The 14967-nt window shown below is 40.9% G+C and overlaps 1 protein-coding gene across 6 annotated transcripts in view; it reads left to right on the plus strand.

Moving 5' to 3' along the window:
- Positions 1–14967, plus strand: part of tcf4 (transcription factor 4) — a 257476-nt gene that overhangs the window by 64603 nt on the left and 177906 nt on the right. For all 6 annotated transcript variants that reach the window (XM_085463117.1, XM_085463118.1, XM_085463112.1 and 3 more), the window contains 2 exons: positions 9686–9741; positions 11593–11668. In XM_085463117.1, coding sequence (XP_085319243.1) covers positions 9686–9741; positions 11593–11668 — 132 coding nt within the window. The remainder of the gene's footprint in view (positions 1–9685; positions 9742–11592; positions 11669–14967) is intronic.

The following is a 14967-nucleotide window of genomic DNA, read 5'->3' on the forward strand; positions in this document are numbered from 1 at the left end:
TCCTGCAGGGTCTGGCTGATCTTGATCTGGAGGGCATCTATAGTGAAATGGACCTGTCTTATCCTTTCACTTAAAGGGTGATTTTGTGCTCTCTGTAGAATCAAGTCTGCTCTGTATCCCCTGACAGTGGATCCAAGGCGCAGGCTCTTAGAAACAACTCTGACCTTAGAACTGAAGAAGCTTCTCGGATGAGAGGTGAAATGTCTTCAAGTAACTTAAAGAAGTCCAGACGCTTTTCTTTGCAAGCTCCTTTGACTATTAGGCAAGTTGTATTTTTGAGGAATAATTTTATTATTGAACAACAACCATGTTCTCAATGAACCCAAAAAACTCATTAATATCAAAGCTGAATGTTTTTGGAAGTAGTTTGTAGTTTGTTTTTAGTTTTAGCTATTTTAGGGGGATATCTGTGTGTGCAGGTGACTATTACTGTGCATAATTATTAGGCAACTTAACAAAAAACAAATATATACCCATTTCAATTATTTATTTTTACCAGTGAAACCAATATAACATCTCCACATTCACAAATATACATTTCTGACATTCAAACACAAAACAAAAACAAATCAGCGACCAATATAGCCACCTTTCTTTGCAAGGACACTCAAAAGCCTGCCATCCATGGATTCTGTCAGTGTTTTGATCTGTTCACCATCAACATTGCATGCAGCAGCAACCACAGCCTCCCAGACACTGTTCAGAGAGGTGGACTGTTTTCCCTCCTTGTAAATCTCACATTTGATGATGGACCACAGGTTCTCAATGGGGTTCAGATCAGGTGAACAAGGAGGCCATGTCATTAGTTTTTCTTCTTTCATACCCTTTCTTGCCAGCCACGCTGTGGAGTACTTGGACGCGTGTGATGGAGCATTGTCCTGCATGAAAATCATGCTTTTCTTGAAGGATGCAGACTTCTTCCTGTACCACTGCTTGAAGAAGGTGTCTTCCAGAAACTGGCAGTAGGACTGGGAGTTGAGCTTGACTCCATCCTCAACCCGAAAAGGCCCCACAAGCTCATCTTTGATGATACCAGCTCAAACCAGTACTCCACCTCCACCTTGCTGGCGTCTGAGTCGGACTGGAGCTCTCTGCCCTTTACCAATCCAGCCACGGGCCCATCCATCTGGCCCATCAAGACTCACTCTCATTTCATCAGTCCATAAAACCTTAGAAAAACCAGTCTTGAGATATTTCTTGGCCCAGTCTTGACGTTTCAGCTTGTGTGTCTTGTTCAGTGGTGGTCGTCTTTCAGCCTTTCTTACCTTGGCCATGTCTCTGAGTATTGCACACCTTGTGCTTTTGGGCACTCCAGTGATGTTGCAGCTCTGAAATATGGCCAAACTGGTGGCAAGTGGCATCTTGGCAGCTGCACGCTTGACTTTTCTCAGTTCATGGGCAGTTATTTTGCGCCTTGGTTTTTCCACACGCTTCTTGCGACCCTGTTGACTATTTTGAATTAAACGCTTGATTGTTCGATGATCACGCTTCAGAAGCTTTGCAATTTTGAGACTGCTGCATCCCTCTGCAAGATATCTCACTATTTTTGACTTTTCTGAGCCTGTCAAGTCCTTCTTTTGACCCATTTTGCCAAAGGAAAGGACGTTGCCTAATAATTATGCACACCTGATATAGGGTGTTGATGTCATTAGACCACACCCCTTCTCATTACAGAGATGCACATCACCTAATATGCTTAATTGGTAGTAGGCTTTCGAGCCTATACAGCTTGGGGTAAGACAACATGCATGAAGAGGATGATGTGGACAAAATACTCATTTGCCTAATAATTCTGCACTCCCTGTAATAATCAAGTCCACATGCATCAGAACATTGCTAAAATATCACAGTGTGTGGGTGCCTTCAGCAATTTAGCGCCTTGGCCATTTGTTCAGAACCAACTGGATATGTCCACTGGGCTCTACCAAACAAAAATCAGTTACCATGAGATTTGGTTTGATTTTCACTTGGTGGTGCAGCTCTCACGTTTCAAGTCAATTCCAAAATAAAATTGCCTTTAAGGCTTTTACAACTCATTATGGCTTACCTTGGGTGAGGTTCTGTTTGAGATGTTCCCAACTGAGAAGGTGTAAAAGTGTTTGATTACACAGCTGAGTTTGACTAAAAGAGAGTCTTAAGAGTATCTCCAGTGAATATGATGATCACAAAACTGCCAATCAGCTTTTTATTTTCTTTAAATCTTCTCTGGGAACAAATGATTTTCCGTTACCTTGTTCTACGTTGTCGTTGTTGAATCGACACCAGGTAATGATTTTCATTCATAACAAAAATAAGACAGTTATCTTTTTAAAGATCATTTTAGGATTATTTGAGTCTTTGAGCGTGCACGTTTTATTAAATTAATAAATGTGTCAATAGTTCTGTTTCTGATCACCACACACTGTTTGACATTTGTATATTGGGGCTGGGGAAGGCCTATAGTTAATTATAGAGTTTGGTTGGAGACCAGATGAGAACAGTGAGCCTACAGAGCTCACACAGGTGCACACCCATACGCTTGATTTTCTCACAGCACGACCACTGTCCTCATTTCTGTCAATCAGAGGCCATTTATTACCTTAATCAACACGTGTGTGTATGTGTGTGTGTGTGTGTGTGTGTGTATGTGTGTGTGTGTGTGTGTGTGTGTGTGTGTATCTGCGTGAGTCTTCATGCCATTACATCATTACATATATAACATGTTTGTTCGTGGTGCATTTCCTCTGTGTGTGCCAGGAAACTGAAATCTTTAAAGCTATGTGCCACAGAGTAGAATTGGTCAGTTATTTCAAAAGTTTCTCCCTGAAAGTGGCTAATACAGTTAACCCAGACATATTCATTCAAATGCTTTTAATTTTTAAGTCCAAGGAATTATGCTTTTCACTCTCTTACTGGCCTTCTTAAAAATTATTTGCAACAATTTAGCTATTAACGTCTGGTTTATGCAGCCTGAGCATCTGATGTTGAGTTGTGTCTGTTACTTAAACTCTGGGAAGCACTGATGTGGGGTCTAATCTAAGGCATCATTTACACAGGTCTAGAGACATGTTTGCAACCAGTTGCCACGAGGGAAAAATGTCTATTCTGCAACCAATTACTGAATGGTTGCTGAAGATTGCTGGGTGAAATTATTTCCAAAGAGGTTACTGCAACAACAACAAAAAAACCCTCCTTGAGATTGCTTTGGTTGTGTGTTGGTTGCCATTATGATTTTTAATACAGCAAAACTTTTGCCTTTCAATTGTGTGTATGGGACTGATTTTGGTGACATCCTTAAATTGTAGCTTCAAGAAAATAAGCTGGGATTTGAGCTAGTTGTCTTTAAGTTGAAGGATTTTGCTTTAATGGAGACTGAAAGCTGAAAATCAGCCCTTTTAAATTAGCATATTAACATCCACTAGGTCAGTGATGGTCATATAGGTTTGATTTTGATTGGGTTTTCTTTCAGGCACATCCAATATAGACAAATTAGCACGATTTTACATTATAAATATAGTATTACGGTCTTTCCAAACTATCCAACTAGTCAATGCTAAACACTAACCAAAACCAAACCCTAACCCTACATGGTTCTCTAGTGACCAGGTTAACTGTATTTTACTGCCAAAAAAAAAATTAGAAAACAAAAACAACACTCACATGGAATACAAAGACTGGCTCAATGGTAGTACTTGGGCACAGGGCTGTTTTTGTCCTCAGTAATCACACACACACATTCACACTCATATACACACACACATAGGGTAACTGTATTAATAGGAGTCTGTTTTGTGTCAGGCAGGTCTTAATAGGATCAGTGTGAGAGACATGGAGCTGTCTGTCAGTCTAAGTTCATTAACTGATGATAGATAACCTGCACTGTGTGTGCGTGTGTGTGAGAGAGGGAGAAATGGAGGGTTAGGGCTGTATGTTTCTGTGCTTTTCAGTGTGTGTTTCCCTGCTTGTGTGTAAATTCTCTCCCTCTCTCTTGTGTAATTTATAGCCCTCAATCGGAGCCTTATCAGGTGCAGGACACATGGACGCCTCCTTCTCTCCTCCTTCTCTCCTCCTTCTCTCTTCCTTCGCCACATCTTTCAACTTCTGCACACCCAACTTGTATTTTCTCTCCTCTTTTTCCTCGCCTCCCTCTCATCCAATCTTCCCTTCTTTGTAGTTTTCAATGAGCAGAGATGCATTCTTTAATTGCTGTACTCCTCTTCCTCTTTTTTCCCCCATCTTCACCATTTCTACCTCATCAGGACCAGCAGTCTTCAAACCTTTCTTCACTTTTAATTTCTTTTTTCCTTCTTCTCATTCCCTTTTTCAAACTGCACCTTATTTGCTGGACAGAAATATGCATTACCAAAGAAATAAAACATATAAAGAATCATATTTCTGGTTACCTGAAAACAACTGTTTACCAGGACATGTAATATAAAGCCACTTTAGCTTTTTCTTTATTTCAGGTAAAGAATCCAACTGAATCACTATATATTCATCAGATCAAACTACTCAGCTTCTTGACAGCATCTCCCAGGGGATTATGGCTTCTCCCAATCTCGAACTGGAGCTCTTTTACATTAAACAAAAGTATTAACCGCTATACTACAGAGCTACACCTCCAAATCATGCTAGTTAATGATTAATAATGCAGTGTTTGTTCCCCTTATGGGTACAAAATTACTAAAATTCCTTAATTAAGTTCCCAAAATCTGCTTATCCATTCTACTACACCAACCATGTTTAAGTTATGTTCTTCAAATAAACAGAAAGTCATTTAGGAAGAAGAAAATGAGAAAAAAAACACTCAAATATCATTTCACTAATTCTGAATCAGTATACATATTGAAAAGGCGTGAGAAGAAGTGGACGCTTAGTTTAATCTCATCCCTTCTCCACAAGTTAATATTTCACTAGCTTCCCTTTTAACTCATTCACTGCCAGCCATTGGCAGTGAATGAGTTAAACCCATTGACTCATTCACTGCAATTGACGGCTATAGACGTCAATGGCAGTGAATGAGTTAATATAAATCTCAATAACGATGATAGACATATTTCTAATAACAGAATATTTACACTTCTTGTTTTTACAACTCAACAACTTTACCTCAAGACGTCAAAGCCAAGGACCTCCAGTTTTCTAAAGTTAATTGCAAAATCTTATTTGTGCATTAAGACCACATCTTTATACCTCCTTTTGAGTTCTTCATAGTTGGACATTGCTTGTCTGATCAAGTGTGTGTTCCCCTTATTCCAGGCAAGTTGCGTGTCTCCTAATTACATCGGTTCACGTCTCAATTCCCACAATCTGGTCAAACAAATGTATTATCTGTCAGTCTGAGTGATAAAATATAAACTGTCTAAATTTGCAGATGTGTTCCCTGAATCCATCCTAAATCTGACGGAATGTAAGTTCCCTAAATGTAATCTTTTACCTTAATTACCTTAAATCCAGCATGTGCTTAAAAAACCTTCTGACCTAATACTTGTTCTCTATATCTAATTGTTAAACTGGTTTTCCTAAAGCCATTAAGCTCCAAATGTACAGGGTGGGCCATTTATATGGATACACCGCAATGAAATGGGAATGGTTGGTGATATTAAAGTCCTGTTTGTGGCACATTAGCATATGTGAGGGGGCAAACTCCTCAAGATGGGTGGTGACCATGTTGGCCATTTAGAAGTCGGCCATCTTGGATACAACTTTTGTTTTTTCAATAGAAAGAGGGCCATGTGACACATCAAACTTATTGGTAATGTCACAAGAAAAACAATGGTGTGCTTGGTTTCAACGTAACTTTATTCTTTCATGAGTTATTTACAAGTTTCTCTTTGTTCACAGCCATTGACATGTCGAAGAGGTTAACACGTGAGGAGCGAAATTGTGTTGATATCTGGTGAACACAGTAACCGGGTCATTGCAGCAGATTTCAGTGCAAGACACCCTACGAGACCACCCATCTCCCATGCTACAGTTAGCAAACTGCTTGCTAAGTTTCGTGAAACTGGTTCAGTGTTGGATTTGCCAAAATGTGGACGCAAGAAAACTGTCACTAATGAAGAAACATCAGTGGCTGTCCTAGCTTCATTCAGCAAGAGCCCACAGCGTAGCACTCGCCGCATGTCACTGGAGAGTGGCATTAGTCGAACATCCCTTCGGCAGATATTAGCTACTCACAAATGGCACCCTTACAAACTCCAGCTACTGCAGCATCTCAACGAGGATGACCCAGATCGGTGCACAGAATTTGCAGAATGGGCAAAACAAAAATTGGAACAGGACCCTCAGTTCACGCGGAAGATTTTGTTCAGTGATGAGGCAAACTTTTATGTGAATGGTGAAGTTAACAAACAAAACCACCACTATTGGTCTGACACTAACCCACATTGGATGGATCCCTCCAAGACTGTTGGAACAACAAAAGTGATGGTTTGGTGTGGTTTATGGGGTACAACGATAGTGGGTCCATTCTTCATCAATGGAAACCTCAAGGCCACTGGATATTTGAAATTGCTACATGATGATGTGTTTCCCTCTTTGTGCACTGAAGCTGGCTCGTTCCCTGAGTTTTTCCAGCAAGATGGTGCACCACCACATTATGGGTGCCAGGTCCGAGCATTCCTAGATGAACAGTTTCCTGGAAAGTGGATTGGGCTTCATGGGCCAGTTGAATGGCCCCCAAGGTCTCCCGATCTGACCCCCTTAGACTTTTATCTTTGGGGTCATCTGAAGGCAATTGTCTGTGGTGTGAAGATACGAGATGTGCAGCACCTGAAACTACGGATACTGGATGCCTGTGCTGGCATTTCCCCTGCGGTGTTGCTATCAGTGTGTGAAGAGTGGGAGAGGAGGGTTGCATTGACAATCCAACACAATGGGCAGCACATTGAATACATTTTATAAGTGGTCAGACACTTGTAAATAACTCATGAAAGAATAAAGTTACGTTGAAACCAAGCACACCATTGTTTTTCTTGTGACATTACCAATAAGTTTGATGTGTCACATGGCCCTCTTCCTATTGAAAAAACAAAAGTTGTATCCAAGATGGCCGACTTCTAAATGGCCACCATGGTCACCACCCATCTTGAGGAGTTTGCCCCCTCACATATACTAATGTGCCACAAACCGGACTTTGATATCACCAAACATTCCCATTTTATTACGGTGTATCCATATAAATGGCCCACCCTGTAGTTTGCCCAAATTCACCTAATTATAACAAGTTCCCTAAATTTTCATGGATTGATGACAAACTGCATTTGTACAAATATAGTGTCTTATCCGTTTTCCATGTATGTGTTAATAAAATCGAGTGTTCATCAGGTGTTTGTTGAAAATATCCACCTGGTCATCAAACACACTCCCTCAGACCAACTCATTATTGAATATGTGTTACTGCTTTTCAAAAGCCAATCGCTCAATCCAGCTTGCCATCAAGTGTTTTCTTTGTCATTTCTCCAAACTGTCGTAAGTTTTATTCTCTATTATATTCTGGTCTGTTCTAATCTGTTATACAAAGTCATAGCCCAAAGGTACCTTAGTCAAGGTGGGGACGTTTGGCTTAATTCCAAAAGGCTTTCTGTAACTGAACCAGTTTATTTCTGTTGTGCTAAATCACACACACACACACGCACGCACGCACGCACGCACGCACACACACAGATAAGCTGACATTCCAAATGACTCGACAATGAATGTAAGCTGCTCACTATACACACACTGACACAATGAAGAGCCTATTGAAGAGAGATTTGTGCATTACAATGCATGAGACGGCTGTGTGTGTGTGTGTGTGTGTGTGTGTGTGTGTGTGTGTGTGTGTGTGTGTGCGTGTGTGTGTGTGAGAGAGCAGCATTTGCACATTTTATGCGACCTGAATGCACCGGTCTACCTGTCATGTATCCCTTCCTTTCTTCCTCTCTCTGTTGATGTTGATGTCTCTTGACCTTTGTTTTCACCAACAAATCGTCAAATTATGCCCTTGGATGTTAGCCTTGTAAGCGTCACAGCTCTATAGTAAAGGTCTGGTTAACTTTGACTAAACTAAAGCTAGTCTGTTACAGTTTTTTACAGACGCTAGGACACATTTCCCAATACTTAGGTCACTTTTGCAAAACTCTTCACACAATCCTCCTAACTGACCGTCAGCTTGGCAAAGCAGCTCATTTCACATTCAAAATGCACTACAACTACCAAAACACTTTATTCAGGTCTCAAATAAACTCATTCTTCCAGAACACTAGCAAAGGTTGACAGCCGACAAACACACTTTGTCACCCACAAAACAATGACCTAAAAAACACTAACAACATGTAGCATTACACAGTGTTTTCTTGTGTAAAACAAGGACACATCTCTGTTTATAATTTCAATATATGTTACTGGAATGAATCAGACATCATGCAGAATTTGTTAATATTTGTTTATGTATTTTTATTTTTTTGCACTAAGTAACCCAAAATACAAGAATTTGTATACACACCATCCACTGATACACATACAATAGTAATGCTAATCTACTCGGTCTTCTCCATTTGGCCACATGTTCTCATCCACATCACATCTTATGTCATCTAGGGCAACACACCTAGGAAATAATCTTCTGGCTGCCAGAATTGAAGGAGTTGAAAAATTGAAGGAGTAACACCTGTGTAGATGTTCATCTACAATGAGAATCAGCTGTGGCTGGTTAAACTGCATTTTTAGATTTAAAATATGTTTCAATAAAATATTGCTGTTGAATTTTGCTGTCTTTTTAAGTTTTGCATTGTGTTATTGTTTTGACCATAAGTTTAACAGTTTTGAAAACAGTATGTAAGCACATGCAAAATGTCCTGTACGTACAAAGATTTTTGGCAGTTGTTGTGTCTGAGTGAGAAGATAATTCATGAAATTTGAGAGATGTAGTCATTGAATGCATTTTGTGCCAAAACAATGATAACTGATCCTCAGTTTAGCCCACATAGACTTCTGTTGTGCTCACTGTGTGAGGAGTTTTGCAAACGTGACCTAAGTATTGAGAAATGTGTCCTAGCGTCTGTAAAAAACTGTAATAGGAATAAACATACAATGTCCATAGAGGATGATTGCAGTGTGCCATGTGGTCAACCTTTGGAATAAGAATTCATCATGACCCTACAGAACCTGGTGCCATTCATAGGTTACCTGTGACCCCTCAGTCAACACTCTGAGCTTTTGTAAAATATAACTTCCTAATCCAGTTTGTTAGATATTAGTGGTCCGCAGAAGGCTTAAAGGACCATTAAACTTTCCTGAGACACATTAAAGGCTCTGCAATCATAATCAATAATGTTTAATGACTTGGGGAATGGTGATATAATGATTTACGCTGCTGTGGTTGATTATAGACACATTACAATTGTAATATAAAAGTGCTGAAAGATATTGATTGATATTGTGAGTGATTAAAATGCAAAACTAAGGACTGCAGATATTTAATATGTCAAGTATAAACGAAACGACTGTGTGTTTTAGAACATCATGTACAATGAAGCGCTGAAAAGTGTTTCTTTTAACTTGTTATTATTTCATTTTTTCAGTATTTTTTCATCTATCTGCTTCTTGCTAGCTGATTAACACATAATTTTTGGACACTGAATTTTGTACTCTCAGTACTGTGTGTTGTGTGTTTTCTTTGGTCATTTAAAAAAATAACCATCATTCTCTCCCTGTCTCACAGATATGGAGGAGAGGACGGGTGCAGCATCATGGGCGAGTGGAAGTCGTTCTTCCAAGGTAACAAATTACAATAACCGCTAATAATGATTACTAAAGCTGATGTGTTTGCCTTCATTCATAACATTCATCATTTCATGACTAATGCACTGTACGTGTCTTGAAACAACCTGTTGGCAGGGACCTTTTCACTTTTTTTGTCCCCTTAGAATTGTTCCTGTTTTTCAAACAGACATTTTTAATGGCCATCAAAACCTTGAAGTGCTGGAACTCTCAGCCACTTGTACAGTAGTGTCTTGGATCTTAAGCACCAAACAACAACAGTGTTTGAACTGTTGATCACATATGTGCCTTTCATTTTCAAATTAAGGTATTTGACTGTTTAAACGAGCCAAAAAGGTACATTCTAGTTCCAAAGTGATAATTGTATATTAGCAACGACACACTAAAAAGGCTCTGGGTTCAAACTTCCTGGCACCATTTTTCTTCTTAAGCCTAAAGAGTTACAGCATCTTATGAGAGTTCTCCAGGTCCTGTAAGCTGTGAATTGTAGCTTTGGTGGATCAGACTTCTTAGTGCACATAGAATAGAATAGAATAGAATAGAATAGAATAGAATTCAACTTTATTGTCATTGCACATGTACAGGTACAGGACAACGAAATGCAGTTTGCATCCATCCAGAAGTGCTTAGTGATATAGATAGATTACAATATATATTAGCAATAATATAGATATGTGAGTATATTACAGAAATGGGTCTATTATGGTATCCCTCAGCACCCAGGCCCTGGTTCATTGTGTGCCCCTCTTTGAACCAGTCTTCGACATGATTCTTCTATGTTTTTATAAGCTTTCGATTAAAACTGAGAGTATATTGTAGTAAGGCAAGCAGGCAATGTGTACTAAAGAGGATCGGAGCTATCCATCTGAGGCCTAAGTCATTGTTAGTGACCACATCCATAATCCTAAACGCAACACCGTACAATCAGAATAAGTATTTTTTTTCCCTAAACGTGGCAATCGGGGAATGAAGAAAATACAAAAATTCTAACTTGCACACATCAAAAACTATTTTCTTATTTTTTTTAACTTTTTACTTTTAAGGTTGGGTTCATCATCACTGATGACTTTGACCTCAGAGATGAACTAAACTGTTGTACAATAGCAGCAGGGCATAGAAACAGTACCAAGCTGTGAATATTACATTCATTACATTACATTCACATTTAATAATTGTTTATCATAGATTTTATGATAACCGTTTGTCCTGTGTCACCATCTGAAGAAATCCAGTATTTTTTCTTTTAACTCTTTCCACCATTTTACCAGCTACTTATTTTATCTGCCAAGAAGTAAATATACTGAATATCAATATACAGATAGGTACAGAAGAGGCTGAAGCTTTTTATGAAGTTCCATCAAGAGCATCTCAGCAGCAGATTCAGCCTGTAATTGTCTTCAGCCTGTCTTCACTACTACCAGTTTGCACAAATTTCTACTTCCTGTGTTTAGATTTGGCAGGAGACCTGTGTTACACGTCTTTAGCTTTGCTTCCTGTCATTGCTGTTGTGTTTTTCGTCAAGTATTCAACATTTATGGAAACGGAGCATGTCATGTTCCTGCTAAGAGTGCTAATTTCTACGCTTGCTGTGGTCAAACTTAGACAGATAACCTGCCTACAAGCAGCTCCATCACACGTTGTTAAACTTACAGCTTCACATTTAGTTTTCATACATATTTCCAAACATTTTGAACTATACACTGCTGTATACACCATGTACACTGGAAAATGTAAAAGTGTCAGTCATCCAGTGTTGTCTCTACAACTTCAAGGACTACTATTTCTACTTGTAATGCTACAGATGATGCTGTTTGCATTGCTAACTAGATGTCCTGTCTCCCTCCTCAGAGTTATGCCGATGGGTCTCAGTACATGACGTCACATGACAGCCTTTCACCTCCGTACACCAACTCCAGGGTAACAGGTATGGTGCAAGCTAAATGTGTGTGCATGGGTACATGCATTTGTTTTTATTCATTTATTTTTGCAATTCATTTTTTTCTAGCCATCAGCTTTAGATTCACAGCTTTGTCGGGTCCTGACTGTGTGCGCGTGTGCCTGCGGAGAATTAGTGAAACACTAGCGTACACTGGAGGAGACAGGTCATCTGGCATGCAATTTCTCTCTCTCTTTCCTCTCTTGGCCCGCTGTGTGGAAAAACGCCAGGCAGTGTGTGCTCATTTACCCATGATGCTCTCTGCCTCTGGCTCTCTTCGATGTGGCGCCAGTTGTGAGCAAATGGCCACTGACACAGATAATCTGCCTCTCTCCCTCTCTCTCTCTTCCTCTCACACAGTCACACAGGCATATAATCACTGAAACACACACGTGCAGATGTACTTACACTCACACATGTACACACACACTAAACAGAGCTTAATTACCTTTGACTGGATGCATCAAAAATGGAAGATGTTAGCTCTCAGCTATCTGACTCTACCTGCCTTTTTCTGCCACTCTGTCTCTTGTGCTTCTTCTCATTAGTTTTGAGTGAGCTCACACTTGTGATGCACTGAATCTTAAACCCTCCACTCGAAGTGACAGAGTTAAAAAAAAATGTGCTGTTTGTGCATTTTTCTCCTATATTTCTTTGGCTACACATAAAAGATGGGCATAGCTACCATGATGTCTCAAATTGGTTTGTGCATTTTGGAGCTGTGACAATATTTAGACAAGAAGGGTGAGATTAGCTTAGGTAGATCAGTAAGCTTGATTAGCAGGGTACATAGAAATCAAATACTAGAATTTCACTTATCAAAACAAGTACACTCACCTCTGGTCTCTTACTGCAGTTAACCAATAACAAACCAAATATTTGTCAGACAATTACACTAAAATGCTGCACAACAAAAACTCTGACCACATTTCTTAAGAAGGGGGTAAATTGGCTGGTGACACTAAAACTTATTTGGAGCAAGCTGTTAATCTGTAAGGTGGAACAGTGGTGTAGTGGTTACCACAACTGACTTGATACTTGGTTTTGGTTGTTTTTCTTTTTTTTAAATAAGTGCCACATGAAGTGGGTGGGATTGCTCTTGCAACGCCACCTGAGAGTCCAATGACATAATTTATATGCACCTCGATTTTTAAAAAAGCCAGGTCTGATTCTTGTGGAAGAGTTGCTCATATGACTCATCAAATGATGTGTTACACCCCGGCCTAGGCAACCGGGGTGCAACACGAAAAAAGTAAAAATAAAGAAAATAAAACCACGAAGGCCCTCCACCAAAATCCCAAAACGAAGGTGTCTCAAACGAAAATATTAACAAACCCATTCACAACTATTTACAACAGACTATTTATTTACAACAAACACACCAAACTATTTACAACACGGGGGAGATCGCGCCCATGACCAACTGACACACAGGGCTTAAATACATAGAAGGAGCAATCAGGGAATGGACCACAGGAGGGAAACACAGCTGGGGCAAATTAGACCTGACGAGACAAGGAAACGTAAACTGAACACACTAAGATAACAACAGACCTTCAAAGTAAAACAGGAAACACATGACAGTCACGCAAAAACAAAACACTGACAACACCGAAACGTAACATTTCCCCCCACCCAAAAATCAAACATGTAACCCCAAGTGAAATGTTTGATCAAAAGCGGATGAAGGCTGGTGGAGGCTGGAGCGGTCCCATGAACCCCCAGCAAATGACGAAGGCTGGAGCGGTCCCTCGGACCCTCCAGCGAAGGCAGACGAAGGCTGGAGCGGTCCCACGGACCCTCCAGCGAAGACAAACGAAGGCTGAAGCGGTGCCTCGGACCCTCCAGCGAAGGCGGACGAAGGCTGAAGTGGTCCCACGGACCCTCCAGCGAAGACAAACGAAGGCTGAAGCGGTGCCTCGGACCCTCCAGCGAAGGCGGACGAAGGCTGAAGCGGTCCCACGGACCCTCCAGCGAAGACAAACGAAGGCTGAAGCGGTGCCTCGGACCCTCCAGCGAAGACAAACGAAGGCTGAAGCGGTGCCTCGGACCCTCCAGCGAAGGCGGACGAAGGCTGAAGCGGTCCCACGGACCCTCCAGCGAAGGCGGACGAAGGCTGAAGCGGTCCCTCCAACGGACCCTCCAGCGAAGACGGACGAAGCTGATGAAGGCTGGAGCGGTCCCACTGACCCTCCAGCAGACGACAAAGGCTGAGGCGGTCCTCGGACCCCCCCAGCGAGGGCAATCCCGGACGAGCCCCCATATGTTACACCCCGGCCTAGGCAACCGGAGTGCAACACGGAAAAAGTAAAAATAAAGAAAATAAAACCACGAAGGCCCTCCACCAAAATCCCAAAACGAAGGTGTCTCAAACGAAAATATTAACAAACCCATTCACAACTATTTACAACAGACTATTTATTTACAACAAACACACCAAACTATTTACAACACGGGGGAGATCGCGCCCATGACCAACTGACACACAGGGCTTAAATACATAGAAGGAGCAATCAGGGAATGGACCACAGGAGGGAAACACAGCTGGGGCAAATTAGACCTGACGAGACAAGGAAACGTAAACTGAACACACTAAGATAACAACAGACCTTCAAAGTAAAACAGGAAACACATGACAGTCACGCAAAAACAAAACACTGACAACACCGAAACGTAACAGATGTCACTCCCTAGCTCAGTTGGAAATCTGGCTGACTAGGTCCTAAACAAGTACCGGGTACCAGGTACTGCCACTTAATGGAAGTCCCTTAAACCTGAGAGGAGTTGAGTCAAAATGAGTCAAGTAGGTACTAGTAGAAAAGTGACTCAAGTATTCGTCCTGCGATAAACTGGCAACCTGTCTAGGGTGTACCCTGCCACTTGCCAAGTGATGGGTGGCATAAGCTCCAGGCCCCACGGTGACCCTGAACTGGATAATTGGAAGAAAATGGATAGATGGTCATTTATTTATACTGTAAAGTTGAGCATTTTAAAATGGGAATTTATGGGACTGACCATACCTGTTTTCACATTTTATGAGCAAAGGTATAAGGACACTTAACCAACAAAAGTGTGTTAATTACTTTAATGGCCATATGTGCCCAAAACAGGTGGCAGTAATGTGGTGCTCTAGCAGCCTCCACACGTTGAATTTCATGGTTTCTGCATCATGTCAGAATTTGCTCCCGTTTACCCACAAAAGCATTAGTGAGGTCCAGCTTGATGTTCTGCAGTAAGGCTTGGCTTGTACTCAACGGTGACTAGTGTTGAGCCTAGAGCTTTGTTAG

This window comes from Copadichromis virginalis, linkage group LG7, assembly GCF_057382275.1.
Source record: "Copadichromis virginalis isolate Kocher_CV1m ecotype Utaka linkage group LG7, C_Virginalis_male_GT1.1, whole genome shotgun sequence".
Classification (NCBI taxonomy): domain Eukaryota; kingdom Metazoa; phylum Chordata; class Actinopteri; order Cichliformes; family Cichlidae; genus Copadichromis; species Copadichromis virginalis.